This window comes from Sceloporus undulatus, chromosome 3 (genome assembly GCF_019175285.1).
Source record: "Sceloporus undulatus isolate JIND9_A2432 ecotype Alabama chromosome 3, SceUnd_v1.1, whole genome shotgun sequence".
NCBI lineage: Eukaryota > Metazoa > Chordata > Lepidosauria > Squamata > Phrynosomatidae > Sceloporus > Sceloporus undulatus.
The window spans coordinates 160,595,306-160,616,313 of NC_056524.1; the positions used below are offsets into that span (position 1 = coordinate 160,595,306).

Genomic DNA, 21,008 nt, shown 5'->3' on the forward strand with positions numbered 1-21,008 from the left:
ACAGCAAACACTGAAAATGATTTAATACACAATTCAAAACCTTAAACAATAGTTCCTGTTTCATGTGCAGCCACAGGAAGCTCAGCTGTGCTTCTCTTACAATTAATTGCTTCCGTTGTATATAAAATTGAAAGTATTGGGTACTCTGGGGCGGAAAAAGGATATCCTCATACACTGCTCCTATTTCCTTACCAAAGGCTATTACCAAACCTTTCACCATTAATTCATTTATAATACATTATCCTGTGATGACAAAAGTGACACAGAAACACAAGGCCAATTATTACCAGGAAGGTTGTACATTTTTGTTCTCTCTTGCACTTGGATTATGTTTACAGAACGCACCTTTGATATGTGTTTCATTTTTTAAATTTTCTAGAGCAAGGGCTTAAATATACTCAGTTCTCCAAAATTATCCTTACAAGCATAGGTATGAAATTCCAGGGCCCCTGGTCATAGAAAGCTACTTTTCTTTCTAGTAAAAGGGTGTGCATATCCTCTAACATTTCTCTGATGAAGGCTGGACACTTGTGCCCAGGGAACAAGAGTGTGGTCAAGATGACAAAAGTTATTGATAAGACAGAACACATAAACTAGGAGAGGCTACAATAGTTTGCTTTCACTTGAGCCTTCTGGAAAGGGCAAGACTGCACCCTCCTTTTCCCACTACTACGTTAACTGAATACAAATCACATTTGCATTATGAATTCAATTTGCAGCAATTGAAGTAAGCTAAGGTGCAGGGGGGGAATGGAAAGAGGAGAAAGAAATTGGGATGTTCTAAAACCAGCTGTAAAAGTGGGAAGATAGTGGATTAAATGAGACAATGCCTACCAAATCAGTATAGTTGGAGGGTGTAGTATGATTTGTACTTTGTCTCTTCGAGTAAGTCATCCTCAGAATAAATGACTAGTAGACAAACTTCCATGTAATGTTGGTAAACCATATGAATCATTGTTAGGAGGTCCTGCAAAGGTCTTAGTCAACCCACTGCCAAGCAGGAAAGCAGAAGCAAGAAGTGGTGGTGGTGATGGTGCTGCTGCTGCTACTATTTGTTCATGTGTGTCTTCAGGTCATTTTTGACTTATGATGACTCTAAAGCAAACTCAGCATGGAGGTTGGCAGGTGCCTTTCTTTGAAATTAAGTGTGACTGGCCCAAGGTTACCCAGTGGGTTTCCATGGTTGAGTAGGGACTTGAATTCTGGTCTCCCAGTGTCTTAGTCCAACACTCAAACCATGACACCATATTGGCTCTCATTACTATGACTTCCAGCAATCTTGATAGATGGCCTGTCCAGCATCTCCTCTGCAAAACCTGCTATGAAATAGACTAATATTCCTTGCCTGTAATCATTTATACTCATCAAACAAATAAGCGTATCTTTAATATGCATAATTTATTTAACCACTGCTGTGCAAAGGTTCCAAAGCATTCTGAATTACTGAGGTTTGTGAGGATTCCAGGAAGACAGGTTACGCTCATGAAGTCTGTATGCTGGTGAGCTATATGCTTGTGATGTGTGTGTGTGTTTAAATACCAGCCAGTGATATTTATATTACCATTTCAGATTCCAAGAAAAAATAGTATTGCTGGTTAACTTGAGTAAGATTAATGATGCCAAAGTGGGCGGGAAGAATATGCTCCTGCCCAGAATTTGCATTCCTGTGGCTAGCTCCCAAGTTGCTAACCAAAATTAACATGGAACCACCCTAATTATTTGTTTAAATAATATAACCTTATCTCAATCCGAAATGCCTACAATTGACAGAATAGCTGCTTGTGTGTGGCATGAATGTGCTATAGCACTTGTTATACTCCATTTTAAGAATTGCTGCACTGGCACAGAAAGTCATAAGAGGGTTTCAACCCACATAGTCTTTGAGACTTCTTTCATATTAAGCTAATATTGGAGCATAGCTCATGGGAAAGAGAGCCATCTGGAATTTGAGTGAGTATTCGGAACAAGAGCCAAAGGTTGCATTAAACCTTCTGTGTGCAAATTCACTTAGGAGAATGGCTGGATCAGAAATAAGGGATTGAGTTAAAATGCCCAATTAACAGCCAAAATGCCATCTATTCAGAGGTTTGGTACCTCTGAAGTGGGATCAGGCACCATGGCTCATAACCACTGAGAGACCTAATTTCCACCAATTTGTTAGTTTAAAATACAGTATAGTAAGTTCTTAGTAACCTCAATGCCCTTGTCTACTAACATTCAGCTGGCTTCTTCCATGCCTTGCTTGCCATCATGAAGTTCTCCTCTTTAGTCCAGGCTCATGGTTGGCACATCGGTACAAGCTTCAACCTAATGTGTACTTAAATGGGAAATCAACTGGGGATACTTTTGAAATGCACAGTTGGCCCTTTGTATCCATGGATTCTTTATCCATGGATTCAAGAATCCACTGCTTGAAATTTCTTTTTTTAAATCCATTTTTTACCATTTTATATAAGGGACACCATTTTACAACACCATTGTATATAACTTTTACATCCACGGATTTTGGTATCCATGGGGGTCCTGGGACAAACCCCCAGCAGATACCAAAGGCCCACCGTATAGATTCACAGCCTGGAAAAGTCAGTTTTTTAAAAAATCCATAACTTCCAGCCACTAGCATGGCCTCTGACTTTCTCCTCCCTGCCAAAGCTCACAAAAAATATACACAGGATTTTATGTTTTGGTAATATTTTATTTCTGTTGGCACAGTTAATCCATGCAAGGTATACTCACTCACATCTCACAAATCACACATTACACTGGGAATCCGAAATAAAAACCTTAAGTGATCACATCCAAACTCTATGTAAAAGTAAGGTCACAGGCATTTCCATACATTTTAAAAAGCAAGATACCTAGTACGATTGCTGCAGAGAAGAAAACACTGCATTGCTAATTTTAACTTCATCTTTTAAAAGCTAAATATTAGCACCAACTACTTGGTCTTTCTAAATAACACTACAGGACCCAGCAGCTGCTGCTAATTTGTAATTAGTGATGTAGCCCTGACATTAATTAATACAGAGAGAGCTTTGAATTAAACGTTTAATCCAAGCTACTGACCGTTGAAGGACCAAACTCATACCATTGTTTCTGTGCATTTACTTTTATTTTTGTAAATGCATTTATTTTTATATGCAATGGTAAAATTGTGTTTGGTGGGATTCTTTTCTGAGAAATTGTGATTGATGCAAAATGCATTTTCCTTGAGGCCAAACGTTTAAATGTCAACTGCAATGATGGTACAGTCCAAAACCATTAAAATAAATAAGAGTTTTGCTGTAGATTTCAGTAAGATGTGGATGGCACCAAGGAGGTTTTAAACAGATATTTGTAAGTTTCGGCTTTAAAGAAAGCAAACAATTACAATATGATATCATTTAGTAAAACTCTTGAAAAAGATTGACGTAACTTTTATTTACTTGGTCATTCACAGGTACAGTATTTGATATTCAAGAAGAAAAAGACAAAAATCACTACCACACTTCCGGGTGAAGCAAAATAGTAACAAGAATACTTCAGATTTAACGTAGCTAATTGTTATGGCAACAAAGGCTGTATCCAGACTGCGGAAATAATCCAGTTTGATAGCTCTTTAACTGCCCTGACTCAATGCTATGGAATTCTGAGAATTGTAGTTTTGTGATGCATTTAGCCTTCTCTGTCAGAAAGCTCTGTTGTCATAACAAACTACAATTCCCAGAATTCCCTAGCATTGAGCCATGGGAGCTAATGTGCTCAAACTAGATTATTTCTGCAGTGCTGATGCAGCCAAAGACAGCAGAAAAGTAAATATTCCGAGTGTCACCTCTCACTACAACAATTAGTTTACTACTTGACTATAGACCCTACTCTATATTACACATGCACAGCATTTTTATTCTTAAAAACAGTGCTGTTGATACTATAGATGAATTAGAGTATAATCAAGTAAAAGCCCTGTTTGGGTATGCTGAATCCAAGTAAACACATGAGGTAGTGGGATCATGATAGCCCTGCCTTCTCTTTGCACATTTCCATTGCCTTTTAAGTGTGACCTCTGTACAATTCAGAACCCTATAAAATCAGAGTATTAAAGGATATATAGAGTTGCCATTCTTAGAGGTTCTCATCTTCAGAAAGCCATTCTCCACATGCAGAGAAATATGTGAGGAAGAATGGAGTTAGCACATTTCCCCATGCTTGTATGTTTACCTGGGATTCTGAATGGTGGTACTATATGATGAAGGTAATGCTACCATTCTGATACTAGATTGATTAGTTGACAGCAAGTATGACTGCAAATGTTTTTGGAGGGGTTTAATTGTGACAATAAACTATTTGTGCAATTGTATGACTTGCATCAGTGGTGAGACATGGGAGGAAGGGACTTACAGCATATCTTCGCTCTCTCTCTATGGTGGTTTTCCAATCACAGAAGATAAGCTATGATCTTTAACAAGTGTCCTCTTTCTTCATTATGCTATCCACTCAGCAACCTCTGCTCCAGCTTTTAGCAACCAGTGGCTGCAATGTAATATTTTCCAAACTAAATTCATTTGGGGGTAACTCTAAAAACTACCATACATAAACATGCACAGATCTCCATTAGGGATGTATAAAATAGGAGAGTTAAATAATGGATTCTGTTCTTTAGCAAGCTGTCAAAGTTGTGTGAATACTGTTCTGCACATTTGCCATTCAAAGGCACTGGAGCTGGAAGGAGCTTCCCCCATGGTTTTCATGTATCTAATTTTAGTCCTCCAAATATTACTGGAGCAGGAAGGGGTGCAGCCGCACAACAGCTGCAACAATGCCATGCTGGCAAACATTAGAATGGGCCTCACTAAGAGACAACTCAGTGAGTAATGACAGTGTTCTCAAAGTACAGTCAGTTTGTGATCTGCTGTAGGGGTTGGAACTAAACCTTGTTAGTCTGGAATATCAGTGTACATTTTGCATTTCTATAGCTTTTCATATACAGTGGTACCTCGGGATACGAAATACCCAGGTTACGAAATTTTCGGGATACGAAAAAATCCCATAGGAAAACATTGTTCCGGGTTACGAATGTTTTTTCGGGTTACGAAAAAACTTTTGGTGCTTTTTTTCGGCTTTTTCGCACGGAATCGCGGCTTTTCCCCATTAGCGCCTATGGCAATTCGGCTTACGAAGGCTTTTCGGGTTACGAACAGTGCCACGGAACGAATTAATTTCGTAACCCGAGGCACCACTGTAGTCTGATTATAAAGGTCTTTCCTGGACACTAGCTCACCATCCATCTGAGGAAGTAGAGTAAGGGCATGTTTACATGGGCCATTTACACTGGTTCCCCCTATCCTTATGTCACCCTGTTCAGACACTGCAGGGCCAAAGCTCAATTTTGGTTTGGACTATCTTCACATGGGATGACCAGCTCCACACTGAATCTGGGCCATCCTGACTTACACTGGTTTTAAAATATTTACCTTTCACTCTGGATTTCCCAGCAAAATCCAGAGCAGTCCAGATCAATGCCAGGCGGCTATTTACACATCATCCTGTTGGGCACCTGGTGGCGCCAACACTGGTGCATGTCTTGCTCTCTGAGGTAACAAGGCACCTATGATGGTTGACTCAGCCTAGCCATACGATTGACACTGGGTGCCTTCCTTTAGCCTTCAGAAGGAGTAGCACTGGGTGTCACAGCAAAACACTGTGTAGACAGCCACCTGGCGTTGTTCCAGAATGTGCTGGTAATGTTGGAATCCATGGCAGCTTTGGGGCCAGAATAGTATGGGAGCATATAGAAGTATTCTAGCCAGTATAGATTCACCCTAAATCTATGAAATCTCATGCTACAATGTCTTACTCAGTTAGACTCAAAGGTGCTGCATACTGTAGGGGTTGTTTGTCATGCTGTTGCAAAGCAATAGAGAAGACTCACTTCAGAGAGAGTCTGAATTGGAAAAGAGTCCTGGGAGGAGATGAGTCTGCCATCTCCCATCATAGTCACAAACTAAGATATTAACTCTCTAAACATGCAAATAAAAACCATTGTGTCTTTTTTTAATTTTTTTTTTAAAAATGACTAATATGCTAAAATATTTTTTAAGAATAAGTAATACAGTAATCACACAGTTCTGCAGCAGTCCTTGTTAAAATGACAAGATCAATAAGAATTAAAGTGCTGTACTTGCATATACACTGCAAGTCCAATATGCATAACTATCCAAAATACAGATTGAACACAAGGCGTAAACTGTTGTGTACTAGAAACATGAATGTTTTGTTGAAGGGGTGGGCTGAATCCAGCACTTTTCAGTCCAGTTAATTTTAACTAGAGAATAAAGCAAAATCAAAAGAGTTGTTAAAATGCTTCTTACACTATATTTCTTAAAATAAGGCACAGTGTATTGACCAGGAGACAATACTACATAAAGCAGTTTTTTGCCACTGCTTTTTTGATAATAAAATCCACTTAAATTAGTTTATCTATTAGTGTGGATTAAATGGTAAGCATGAACAAAACTAAATGGTGGTTTTTTTCTTTTTCTGTTTTTTGTTTTGTTTTGTTAATAAAGGTAAACATTATTTTCCTATAAACACACACTCATAAATTTCAGTGCTGAGCTATTAATTGGAGAGTTCAATACTGAGACTACTTTAAAATAAATGGCTTTGCCTTTATGATCATTTTGTTCATTCCAATGAGTTATTTACATTGGCATGGGATGTGTGTGGACACTTCCGTGCCTATGTCACAGTTTCGGATGCTCATCAGAGTAGAAATGAAGCCCAGTCTAATTGTCTGAAATAATGATGTAATACTAACTTCTTAAATTTCCAGAATTACAGTCAGAATAAAGACATGCTTATAACACCTCCAAGGCTTTGGATATTTCTTGAGACAAGATTGAATAGGGCGGCTAACATTAATTCTGCTCGTAAGTTCTAAAGGTTTTATTTCCTTTAGCAGCAAACACCATCACATATCAGAAATGCCAAATTTAAAAAATGTAAACATTGTTTTAACTAGACATGCATTTTACTTGGGTCTGCCTTGTGAATGGTATTAATTTTGTACCTACTGAAAGCATAAAAATAAGGATGGGCTTCCCTCTGGGTTTTCCCTTTCCTGCTGCTCTTTTAGGGCTGATACAGAACTAGATGCACCTCCTATCATTCTCTCATTTCAGGGACCAGGCCATAACCCATCAGATGAGGAGACAAAGAAGAGGAAAAGTGCACTGACCACACAAAGAAATACAGTGTGAGTCCTCTCCTCTTTCTCTTTCCTTATATACATAGCTAATTGTGGAAAGCCAGTTTCCTTTTTATGCTCTGAATAAGCTAATTCATTACAAGATCCTGCCTCCCCCCCATCCATTCTACCACCACAACAGCAGACAAGTCCCTTCCAACACATCCACAGCCTTTTTTGGTTGGGATACTTCACTCTGGTTTCATCCCACAGGGGTGCAAGATGTAGGTGAATACAATGATTTGGGAATTGCTCATTGTTAGGTTGTTTTTTCTATCAGCACTGAAATTCCACTCTTTTTTCTAGCAGGAAAACATCTGCAATGGGCCCCGTACTGCAGTATTCACACACACAAACACACATATCATGACATTGTAAGATAGATGGCTCTTAGGCAGCTCAGGGTGCGTGCAAAAGAGTGTCATCATTATGCCTATTTTTTTTTAACACTAAGGCCAATTCATACCCACAACACTTGTATGAGCTGCTTCCCCAGGATGGTCTTCTGTTGCTTTGATAATAGTATAAAGAACTATGTATGGGGAATCAATAACATGTTTTATTTCACTACAAATGCTTCCCAGTTAGGAGAGACTGCACAACATTCATTTGGAGGGAAACCTATACCACTGGTCCTGACAATATGGTTTCCCTATATAAAGATGGCCAGGGTGACATAGAACTGTACATACTACAAGGAATTAGTTCCCATGTCACTGAGAAGAAATGTGAATGAGCTCTTGTGTCTGCATTCACATCTTGACTAGGTAAACTGTTGGGGTTGCTTTCAGTTAACTCTATGTGGTTTACACAAGCCTATACAATATTCAGTATTGAGAAGAAGAATGATAACATAAATAATGGAAAACAATCCTCTTTACTGAAGAATACGTAATTGACCTGCTGATATAAATTGTTACTTTAAAATGTATTCTACATGTACTGTTTTGGCACTTTTGAGCTGCATCATAATTCTAAGAGTGGTATCTATTTATTTCCTATCACTGCTGTGCAGCCTAATGTCTGCCCTATTGAACACAGGAGAAGATATTAAATATTTAGAATTTTATGTTACACTTTTAAAAATGATTTTATCCCTTTTTGCTGTTCATTTTGCTCAGACTTTTGCAGCAATAGTTCACTGTCAGGTTTTGAATATTCATTCACTTTTGGTATGGAGGAATAAGATCTCCATATATAAAAGCAACTGAAATAAATTGCAGAAGTGTTTTTAATTCACCAACCCACAATGAAAAAGCCATAGTTATCTATATTTCATTCACTGAACCAACCACTAAATATTTTTCTGCTTGTTAGCTTCTTGTTCTTCCTTTAGACGTTGATGGCATGGGCATGCTTCTTGCATAGTGGCTTATCCTTCTTTGAATAAAACGGCTGACCTTCCAAATTCACATGGCACACCTGAAAATTAAGAATACATTAATATTAAATGTAGTCAAAGATGGTAAGAGTCTAATTTTTTTAGATGAGTTTAAGCAGAGAGATTAGGTAGAAATAACAAACATTGACTGTTCTTCCGCTTACTATAAGTCGATCTCATGTATAAGTCAAGGGTAGGTTTTGGGGCCCAAATTATGGATTTTGATATGACCCATGGATAGGTCAAGGGTAAAATGTAGTGGCATATAATAAAGGATCTTTAGAATGAAACAAAGAAGTAGATGCCAAATGATGCCAAAGAACTTACAAAATTCCAGTTCCACTAAAGGCTTGATGGATTAGAGAATACAAGGGGATCAGTGCTTCCAAGACAGATTGGACTATTGGCTTTTACCTGGGGAATGATTCCTTTCTAAGTATTAAAGTGTAGTACTTACATTGATCCATGGATAAGTTGACTTAGGTTTTTGGGATCAATCTTTTGACTAAAATTTCTAGACTTATACATGAGTATATATAGTATACTACAGGAAGAAAGAAACTGGGCTAAGCAAGATGCATCCGTAATCCAAGGGTGGAGAGTGAATTTTCAGTTATCATGCACTAATATGCTAGGAGACTTGCAATCACCTGCTTAGACTGAATAGACAGCTGCAGAAAATGAAGTCTGTACCGGTAATGCTGCAAATTTCACACACGATAGATATTCTATTCCCACCTACTATGGGTCCTCTCTCCACCTACCTTCAGCTATAGCCTCCAATTGACATTTCCTATGAGTCAATCACCTTTTATACGCAAGTCTCCTTGAGGTAAATACTGAAGGATATCTTTGCTATTCAGGAAATGACCAACATCCCACTCTGAACCCTACAATCATTGTATAGTAGAAGTCTGTAATAGGTGGCTTCCACATTCAATTTTACCATTCTAATTACCAATCTAGAAGCATAGGAAACGGAAGGAGAGGAGATCAGAAGTTCTCTTTGCTGATGTCCTTTTTATGGTTGGTTTTGTTCTCCTTTGTGACTATAGGAAATAAGGTGAGGATGTATTGTTCACCTCCCACACATCCCCCAAGTGCTTCTCTGCAACATCACAATGTCATGAAGGCTTAAGCAGACAAAACATTTACTCTTTGTTGGATGTAGGCATCCACATTATGGGAGCAAAGGTGGCCAGTGAAGAAATCCTTTGGGCTGCTGCCATTCATAATGAATATGAGATTGATTTATTTTCTATCTACACAGTGGTTTTTATTGGGGGAACACTGCCTCCAACCCATCTACCTCATATGTGCGAGAATATTAGCCTAGAGCTGTGGTTCTCAACCATTGGTCTTCTAGAAATGTGGGACTTCGGCTGTCAGAATTCTGGTGCATTCACAATATTGTCTGGAACCTCTGGAAAGTGAAGGCCAAATCACCTGGAGGACCAAAGTCGCTTATAGAACCACTGGCCTAGAGCCCTTCTTCTTGTCATGGTACCTTCCTATGAACAGGGTTTTTCCTTCACATGAGGGAGCATTCAAACATGGGAACTCTCCCCTAGGGAGTCAAGAAGGACTAACATCCAGCTCAGTTGCAAGTTTAGAAAAGTCCCAATCTAATTCAGTAAAGAAACATACAGCACAAATGAAGCAGGTATCATGCCAGGTGTGTCCAAGAGCTTCAATGAACTTATCTCCTGCTTCAACAGGGAAATCACATCCATGACATTTGGTGCTGAACAAGGCAACGTAGTCTAGAAGTGGAAAAAACAAATAAAAACTAAATTTTAGAACATAAGCAGTATTAACTATCCTCCAGTACACAGGATTATTGGGTTAGACATACTGGTTTATTTATGCTTAAAATTTCTTTTGCTGTCTTGTGAACTTTTTTGAGATGTGCTCATATTCCTTTCATTATAACAACCCATATATTTGAATACAGGAGCAGTATAGTTTGGAATCAGGGTAAAATGGCTTTGAATTTCCATTTTGCTATAAGAATTACTTGGTGACATTAGGCCAGTTGATATATCTTGCCTTATCTCATGATAGTTATGAATATAAAAAAGGAGTGGCAGAAAAAATCATGACATCATATTGACCTCTAATATAGAAAGAATATGCAACTATGACCTCTAGGATAAAATATGAAAAAATCTTTCTTTAAAAAAAGAACAAAAGTAGACTTCTTTAGCATGAGGAAATCCTGATGAGGAAAATCCTAGATAGGCCAGACTCTTCACAGTCCCGGCTTATTCTGTGTGATAAACACACATTATTAATTTTTGTGTGTGGAAAAAATGGCACTTTCTATAGTGAAACGAATTCCCTGTAACAGAAACATCATTTCTGAGCAGAGAACAAGTTTCTCATGTAGTAAAAAAGCATTTTTGGTGCAGAAAATAACATTTCTATACATAAAATGGTGTCTTCTGTCCCCCCTCAAACTCCACATGCATTCTTTTGCGGAGAGTAAGTCCTACAAATACTCTTTAAAAATATACAATTTTCAATGACTTTCTCTCATTAAGTAGAAAAATTGTAAAATTATTCATTTAAAACAAAATTTAAAGTGATTTACATACCAAAACTATCTGTATAGGTCCGAGACTCACTGAAGAAATAATACAGTCTGTGACCACTTTAACTGCTCTGGCTCAGTTAGCCTTTTCTGCCAAAGAACTCTGGTGCCACAATAAACTACAATTTCCAGGATGCCCTACCACTGAGCCAGGACAGTTAAAGCAGACTCAAATTGGATTATTTCTGCAGTGTGTTTTGGTCCATGGGTACAAAGCTCCTGTGATCAAGAACCCTGAAAAGTCTGGATTCCTGATCATGGGATTTATAAGTACTTTGAACTAAATATGTGAAAGTTTGGGAATCTGACAAGTGCACAGTGAGAAAGGTGCTCACCTATGTGCTCCCCTAGATCCCTGGCCCCAGTTTAGCCCTACCCAAGAGCATACTAAAACCTGCATGGTGCATAATATTGCATTATGCATAATATTGTGTTATGCACTCTTTGGGCAGTGTGCCCACCTAAGCAAGTGAAAACTAGGGGAATGGGTCCACTGTCTGGGAGGCTGGGGTGGGGAGGGGGAGCATATGAAAGTGCATTTAAAGTCAAGCAATGGTAGGAAAGTGGCTGTGTGCAAATAGATCCATTTCACATTTGCTCCAAGGTGGGCACAAGTTAGTTGAGAGTAGGCACCATGCCAGACAGGGCCATTCTCTTGGGCAACTAACTTCTTTCTTGCCCACAAAAAACAACAGACCATCAGCACACCTATTTCAGGCAGGCTTCAGTAGCGTTACTGTGTTCAGTACCTTTCTCGCAGTAGGGCTCGCCATCCTCCATGTGGAAAAGGCTATTCCCAAATGGTTTCCTGCAGGCAGCACAGACAAAGCAAGCTGTGTGCCAAGTCTGCCTAAGGGCATGCATCACTTCCTGAAAGGCAAACAGAACAGATGTCTCTTGCACTGCTGAAACACATTTCACTGAGAGAGAGAAACAGACCAAAGGCCAGGCAATGAACTGTGGAACTTATGGGCTGCTTCAATTAGAAGGGAGAAACTTTGGGCCGAAATATTTAACCCTTCCTTCACCCAGTGATTTTCTCCCTCAAATCAGCTCTACTCAGGGATGTAGCTTGGGTGGGCAAAAATGAGAGCCTCACTCTCTCCCATGAGTTTATCACATGAAGAAGATCAGGAGTTTATCCTGTGAATATCCCAGAAAAAATGCATAATTATGCATAACGATTTCACACGACATCGCACAAAACTCGCCATTAAAGTGGTCACAAAGAAACATTAATGCGCATCTTTTTACTTTTGGGATTTCAGCGACAACGCATCACTATCATTTTATTTGCGCAATTGTGTGTGATAATCATTCACACAATTACTTGCCATTTCCGCTTCATTTGCAGGATGCTTTAAATGCGCTTTAATCTTTTAATCTCTTTAAACTGTACTCATGCAGTGTACAGAATCACAGAACTGTCCAGAAACACAGGTGTTCCTCAGAAGAATCAGTAATATATAGTCTGAAACCTGGATAGACACTTCGACTAAGAACCAAACTACATGTTATTATTATTTTTAATTTTTTATTAAATAAATCAATTGATAAAACAATAATACAAAAATGGAAAAGAATATCAAAATAACAGACATACATATTTACTATAAAACCTAAAAACAAAAAATAAACAAAAATAAATGACTTCCTCTCCCCTGCCAGCTTTAAATTTATATTTTAAAATTTCTTTTATTTCATCTATTTTTCTGCTAAGCTATCTACGTCTTTCAATCTATTAATTTTAAACCTATTTTTCCATCTTTTATCAATGACAAATGATATTTTATTACATACTCATAGTTTCAGTACTTTATACCATTATGCTAAACAACCAAATTACATATTACGTCCCCCTTTACTTTTATTTAAAAAGGAGTGCTGGTAGTTTTTTTTTAAAATGTCTAATGTAGCATACATTTTAGCCCTAAACTTCAAGTGATTAGAAGAAAAACACGACTGGATGGAGTTGGCGTAGTTAATGCCCCAGTTGCAGGTCTGGCTACAGTTAATTACATATCAGGCAAGTGTTTAGCGGCTTAGATGGTGAGATGGGAAATGCTTCCTCTTTCCAGATTTTTAATTCATACTTACAGATATTATGTAATTTAATCTGACATTCTGTCCTTTTCTCCTGATGTTGACAGCCCTGCATCATTTATGGTAGCAGCATGCCTCATTAATGAGTCATCAACAGCTAGTTTAATTAACTTAAATGAATGTTTGCAGAACAACCTGATAAATGAGCCTAGATGAAGGTATGGAGCTCATGAAGAAAATCCAGGTTGCAGACAGGAGCAGGTTACTTGCTGGTCTGCACAGAAAGTAAGTGGACAGTCTGTTGTGTCCACAAACTGATTAAAACTTTTACCAAATAACTGTAAAGACTGCAGCACTGATTCTTAATTGATGAGAGTCAGAAAGTGTCTGACCTCTGTGTAGAGTAGGCCACAGTCCATCCTCCAACCCCTTAGTCCAGATATTGTTAGACTACAACTCCCATACTCCTCGATCACTGGTCACACAAGTTAGGGCTGATCAGCACCAGAGTCAATTGCAGTTTTTCACCACTGAACCCTTGTGTTAAGATATGGCTGTATGTATCTTTCTGGCATTTTGCTGTTTTAGCTTGTGGACTTACCCCCATGATCTTGGTATGGCATCTGGCACAGGTTGGGGCGAAGAACTGCTCATAGCAGCGCTCACAGTAGACACTGTTCTGTTCTTCGACAAAGCCCACATCAGCCAGGGAGGCCTTGCAGTAGGCACAGTTGAATTCCTCTGGATGCCAAGAACGACCCATGGCCACCAGGAAAGGGCCCCTATAAAATGGTTTCAGCATTAACTGTCTCAAATATTACAAATTAAAGGATACCACGATAAGACAAAATGGTATTCGTTTTATAGCACCTGAATCTCTGTTGCTTTTCTCAGCAAATCTTGGGAAATATGATTTGAGAAAGGTTGCTGTTTCAACTACCGAACAAGCAGCTTTGGTAGTTGAAACAGCATCCCTACTCCAAATAAAAGTCTTAAGGTGCCTTAATGCCGAAATACCTTAAAGGCACCAGATCCTATCTGATTATGAAGGCTAATTGAGGTCAGCCTTGGTGAATATTTGCTTGGGAGACCACCAATGAATACCATGTGCTTCAAGCTATATTTCAGAGGAAGAAACTGGCAAAACCACCTCTGAGTATTCCTTGCTTAAGAAAACACTATGAAACTGCCATAAGTCGACAGGTAACTTGAAGGGGTGCATGTGTATGTGCGCGCGTGTGTGCGCACACACACAATGCCTTGAGATTGCATTAACTTTAGTGAGCCAAAGTCCACATCACCATATACACAAAGAATAGTCTTCAGGTAGCATGTATATTTGCACAGAATGGGTATAGAAATGGGAAATGTGGCACCAGCTATACCTACATTATATCATCACTATGTACTGATGTTTTGAGGGTTTACTATACTTATTTTATATATTTTGAACTTTAATTAATCCCAGCTATATGACTTCCCTGTGGGTGTGTCCTTGCTAGCTGTGGGCTACACTTCATGAACTCTGGATGGATTGGATCCTGATTCATATAATGATACATTTGCTAGTCTTTACACTGCCACACGACTCTTTGTTGGAAGTGTCTTTGATAGATCACAGCCATTTCCCCCAAACTAAAATTCCCAAAATGCAAAAGAATTCTTTTAGCATCAGTTCATATTTGCAATATAGAGATGTCAGAGGTGTATCAAGCTGTAAACATAGGAATAATGCTGTCTCAATGTTTTAAAAGGGGAAAAAAGAGATAAAGATTGCTGTGTCTTTACATTCTGCCTTTGGAAGTAGGTGTGCTGAGTTCCCTCCTCTCAAGAGCAGTATTGATGTGCATTTGGTTCTCCCACAGAGTCTCAGAGCCTCCCTTTTTCCTATTATAGATTTACCCTCTTGGACAATATATCTCTGATGCTATTTCTTAAAATATTTTGTTACAAAGATGACGATATGATGACAATAATAAAGAACCCTCCCAAGTAAGAAACCAACCACATGATTTAAAATCAAATCAGTTAAAGGACACTTTAGTGACTAAAAAAAAAATGAAATATGGTGGTGTTGCATATACAAGGACAGCTGAACCAATTTTTGGGGGGGTGGGGATGTATAGTCCAATGACATGAATAAATCTAACTGGAAAATTTTCCAACTTGTAGTCTTTGGGGAATCTTTTCCACATTGTCTCACCTGCTGATTGGCCAGAGAATGATGGCAGAACGGGAGCTGTGGTGACTATTATATTGAGAGCTGTGATATAAGGAGGGCCCAGAGGTGCAACCAAATGCCAGGGCATGAGGGCAACAGTGTTTTATGTCTTACTGTGAGCAAGCATGTTTCATGGTCTGATGTAGGAAGGACTCCCCATCTTGCCTCTGTGAGATGACATTCTCTCTGTAGTTTGCAACATGGACTATAGGTGTGGCATTTTGGACCAGACCATCTGTTCATGTTGAGCAGAATGGACAAGTTGTCCTCTAGGCTGGTCCAACATTATTGTTCTCTTGAAGGAGAAGCTCTTGGTAAGTTTCTGAGGTGCCCTAGAAAGCCATATTAAAATGACTGAATAGAACTGGAGAAGTTCCAAAAATAAGAGCTCCTTCCTGCATATGTATAATCTGTTCTAGGAACAGCAGAAATAAAATTAATAAAATAAATGAATAAATAATACAAAGCACACAGTGAAATAGACAGCAGTGCAAAATCCTTAGAGCTCTTCCAGATTGGTCTAAGGGATTCCTTGAGTTCTGCCAGGTTCTGCCAGTTGTTGCCTTTGCATCCACTTGTTCCATTTTTCTTTCTCTTTTGGTGAGTTGTTTGTAACTGTTTCTTAACCTAGGGCTCTTTAGAGGGTTTTAAAAAGCAAAATAAAACAAAAGACCCAAACTAAAATGGGGCATGATTAGCTGAGGTGGCCCCATGGCTTGAAGATCAAATATTTTTCTCTCAGAATTTATTTTGTAGTAGAGTTAGAGTGGTAGTGCAAAAGTGCCATTTCGCTGGTGCACTTTAGCACTGAAACTCTAAAGGAGGTGGAAAAAGAAGAAGGGAATATATTGTTCCAATATATTTCAAGATTAAAAGAAAACAACTTGAGGGTGTAAATAAAATGCCACAGCTGGTGTTGGGGAAAATAATTTAGGGAAACAGAGGCATTGTTTGGCTATTTTAACCCTTCTGCCCCAAGAACTGGGGTAATAAACAACACAATTTCCTAATAAATATGCCCCCTCTGGATTAGTGAGCCTTTGTGTGTGAGCCTTTTTCAAATCCTGCAATATCAGTGAGCCAAATGCCTGATCTCATGATTTTTACACAATCACTCAATGCACTAAATGTTGGTGATAAGTGAAATGTCAGAGGATACAGCTAGTGATTATTTTTTTGAGGGGGGGAACTGTACTTCACAACTGATCGCTTGGTCAGTAGGGCAATATCACCACCTGAACTTCAGATAATTCAGCTCTGGAGCATCACTTGACACCATGGCTCTGTCCCGGGTCATGATGCTTTCTCATCTCCCCTCCCTCCAGAGAGTCCCAAATGGCCGTACCTGATTATGCTATTGCAGTGTCCACAGAGTGGAGTCCGGCTGCTGGCTGGGAAGCGCTCAGCCCTTTGAATTGTGCCCCTGGCCACAGCAGGTGCCTGAGAGGAGGTTGGGATTGAAGGAGGAGGATAAGCTGGAGTAGAGGCAGCAGGTGGTGGGACTGGAGCACCCCGTGGCAGGATATGCTTAGTGACTGTGGTGGTACTTTTCCCAGGAGCAAATTTCTGGGAGAATGAGTCATCTGTGATCCAGGGAGGACGGCTTGAAGGCTCAGGTTGGCTTGGAGTATAAGTATGCACAGAGGCCGGAGCCGGAGCTGGAGCTGGAGCTGGAGCCGGAGCCGGAGCCGGTGCTGGAGCTGTTGTGAGGAAAAGAAACCAAATCTCATTTAAACACATGTATTTTTACTATTGGAAGGAGACATGCTGGATTCCAAGGAAACATCATATTTGAATTGCCACTGGACATTAAATTTCCTTGACTTTGAAAATCTACCAGTGACCACATGGCCAAAGGCGGAGGTGGCAGCCTGCAGATAGCCCTCCTTACCGTCTGAACTAAGACCAGAAACAGAAAATGCAGGCCTATGACTAACATCTTCAATTTCTTTCTCCTGTTTGCCTTATGAAGAAGCCAATGTGACTTCGAAAGCTTGCAACATGTAATTGTGCATTTTGGTTGGCCCAATAAAGGTATCATTGTTTGGATGTTATTGGAAACCATAGTTATTTACCAGATCATCTTTTTCAAGATGCAGCTGCCTCATTTGACCCTAATTACTGCCTAGCCCCATAATCACAAATCAAGTGCTACGGTAAATCCAAGGATATCAGATAATCCCCTATCTTGGGAACCAACTGAACTATAAAAGACACTTTCCAGCATCTGCTTTTCCTATTTATGAAGGTCACCAGCACTAACACTGCAGTAATTAGGTGTGTGTATGTGTGTGTGTGAGAGAGAGATCTAAAATACATATATAGAAATGTGACATCCGGAATGGTATTGCATATGCCAGGCTTTTCCAATTGGCTAGGCTGATGGGAGTTGTTGTCCAGGACATTTGGAAGGTGCCCACTGCAACTGAAGGCTGACATATGTCAGGCATGCATGCATTCATTTAAAGATTTTTCTTCCCCCCTCCTCTGTTCAGAATGTAGTGACAATCTACAAAAGGAAATCTTGGGCCATAAACATCTAATGATGTCTCTGTACGTTGACATGCATTTGACAATTATTAATTTGAAAAAGGGTGTGGCTGCTTTCATTTCAGTTTGATTTCTCTCTCTTCTCTTAAGTGAGGATAAGATTTTTGTTCTGTTGTAACCAACTCATGAATTTTTCCAGCGAGAAACATGCCAAGGCAAAGCCCGCCAGCCAGCCAGGCTTGCAGTTTGCATGCACCGCCTTGCATAGTTCTTTCAAAAGGAAGACAGCTGTAGGGACTCCCTCCTGGAATGGCAAGTATTTTGTCTCCGTTATTACACTGCTTCCTGGCTCTCCTCCCCCATGCCGCCATAATATCCCTTTGCTTCTATTAAAAGCTCTGGGGCTTGCCTTTTTTACCTCTGCCTCCACCTCATTTCCCCCACTGACTTCTTCCAGGTTCCCTTCCAAGACAGCTTATTCATTCCCAGCTTGCCAGTTAGTCTGATCTGATCTGTTGGCAGAAATTACAGTCCTGAGTACTTCTTTTGACAGAACAGCAGTGATATTGTTTGGTAGCTTATTGACCTCTCCTCTCAGCCCCCTACTTTTTACTGATCCATACGGTTGCTGTATGGTTCCTCCTGAAACTCAGCCGCCTTTGGAGAATGCCACCATTGTGCTGGGCACAGATATTGTGCTGCTCCACCATCTTTTGAATACCACAGCTGTGACAGCCAGGGTAAAGTAGCATTGGCATTTAACCCTTTGCAGAAACCAAGTCATTGGGGACCCTTTCCTTCCTCTTTTCTTTCCCAGCTTTTCCAATACAGTGGGCCCTCTGCATTCACTGCAGTTAGGAATGCAAGACTCTGGTGAAAATGGAAAAACCACAAAACCACTTTTTTTTACTTGGGAGAACACCTCCCTAGGAATCTCTAGGTCTGCCAGTGCAATTCTATGGTAAACCTCTGGCAGAAATTGACTATAGAATAGTGCTGGAAGACCTAAAAATGCCTAGAGAAGTGTTCTCTCTAGGTCCTTCCAACAGAAATTGACCATAGAATCATGTTGGAGACCTAAAGATTCCTAGAGAGAACATATTAATCCGATCCGCAAATAATCAAAATTGGAAAAGTGAAAACTGCAAATGTGGAGTGCTGACTGTAGTTTTACCTGTAAAATGTTCAGAGAGGACTTTGTTCACATAAGGTATATTTTAATTACAGTACTGTGGTCAAAGAAATTAAAGTGTGCTCAACACGTTTCTCAGGCTGTTGGCTGTGCAACTTAGAGGCAAGCCATATGATCAGCAGGTATAGCTGCTGTGAAGTAGTCACTTTAGGTAGCAGATGGTAGTGTGTATGCATGTGTGTGGGGATGGCAGCAGCCTCTCTAGCCAATTTCCTTTGTGCTCCCTAAGTTACCCTGTTTGTTTGAAAAGGTGTGAAGTATATACCCTAAAACTGTTGCAGAGACTGAACTGGCAATCTGGTTGGCTTCTGTATATAGAGTGTGTTTGTGTGTGTGCCATTGTGTCCTTTACCTCAAACAGCAAACTGTCATGCAACAACCCAAAGTGAATTGTACCAGGTACAGGTTAGGAAAATGGCTTGCAATTGTAACTAATATCTCTGGGACATTCATAAGCAAGACATAGTGGCAGAACCACTCCATCATTAACTGTTCCCAGCATGTTGCCTCTGAAAGTGGAAGTTCTATTTAGTTATGGTTGCTAATCATTGCTGAGATGGATTTTTGTTCCAAGGATGCACATGTTCTCTCTGAACTCAAAAGGATATGGACCTTTCTTTGCTTAAGCAGGGATTGTTGATGGTGTAGATTTGCATCCTGCACTGTATAGCCTATATTGAGCTTGGAGGGGGTCTACTAGATAGCCTTCAATGTTCCTTCAGCTGGAAGATTCTGTGATTCTATGAAACATTGAAAAAGTTATTCCACTGGACAACAACTCACAGAAGTTCCCAGGCAAGTTGTGGTCAAAACAGGTGACTTTTCCAAGCTCTAGTGCTGGGGAGTTAACAGCAGAGACCACATTTCTAAATGAGAGACTGGGGTGACTGAGTTTGAGCATCCTCCTCAATGAGCAATATATGTTAGATATCCGCCACATTTAAATTTGAAAAATGCCTTTCTCTTAATTATTAAAACTTCCTTTCTGGTTTGGTTTTGTTTTTCTTCACACACATTAAGCAACAAAAGTTCCTGCAGCATGAATGCAACATTCCCCACCATAGCTGCAGGCTTGTTTTTGTTTTTTTTAAATGCAGAAATGGTAAATAGAGTTTAAAGATCTCTGAACCAAATTCCCTACCGCCCAACTATGTTAAGCCCCAAGGTGCTGCTATTTCTGTCTTACAAAGTCAGTCAAAATTAAAAGGCAATATTTAATCTCTAATTGTCAACTTGAAAACCCTCCCACCCCTGGCATTCTGTAATTAAACAAGGTGATTTCTTCTGTTAGTTGTGTTCCTAGTTTTCACTATCAAAGAATAGTTGCTTCCTTAGTGAAAGATGGCATTATTCCCATGCCTTGCAATATTCTGTATATATGCTGGGGCAGACACTACCAACCTCAGATCCTTCAGTGATATTGAAATACGCCTGCCAGAAACCCCAAACCAGCATATTTTTTCACATGGTTCTGTGAGTGCCCATCAGGACAAGAGTACAGGACTATGGCAAAAGTGGGCACCACCATTCCACACATCTTTGTTTTAATGCTTTGAAGTGAGGCTCTGGACATACAGTTGTATGCATATATATCTTTTGATCACATTCTGAACAGTCTGAAAAAGGCAGGACTCCTGATCATGTGAAGAAAGTCCTCCATGCATAGAGTCCAGGTTTGGGAACTTTTTTCATCCTTTTGAAAGGGACACATATATGTTAGAGGTGGGTGAAGATTACCACCCAGTCTTGCCACCCACGAGACTTTATTGTTCATAATAGCATTTTAAAACATTAAAGTGTTATAGCACCATAACACTATAGTATCTTGATGCTAATTTTAGAAAAGTCTTTCTGATTGTACAC

At 39.6% G+C, this 21,008-nt stretch overlaps 1 protein-coding gene across 11 annotated transcripts in view; it reads right to left on the reverse strand.

Annotated features, from left to right (window-relative positions):
- Window positions 1-5,220: 5,220 nt before the first annotated feature.
- Window positions 5,221-21,008, reverse strand: part of LDB3 (LIM domain binding 3) — a 163,762-nt gene continuing 147,974 nt past the window's right edge. For 10 of the 11 annotated variants that reach the window (XM_042459166.1, XM_042459167.1, XM_042459168.1 and 7 more), the window contains 5 exons: window positions 16,809-17,163; window positions 13,844-14,024; window positions 11,949-12,069; window positions 10,254-10,369; window positions 5,221-8,647 (listed from right to left, as the gene is read on the reverse strand). In XM_042459166.1, the coding sequence (XP_042315100.1) occupies window positions 8,558-8,647; window positions 10,254-10,369; window positions 11,949-12,069; window positions 13,844-14,024; window positions 16,809-17,163 (863 nt within the window). In that variant the 3' untranslated portion in view covers window positions 5,221-8,557. The remainder of the gene's footprint in view (window positions 8,648-10,253; window positions 10,370-11,948; window positions 12,070-13,843; window positions 14,025-16,808; window positions 17,164-21,008) is intronic. The other variant, XM_042459170.1, reaches the window with a different exon arrangement.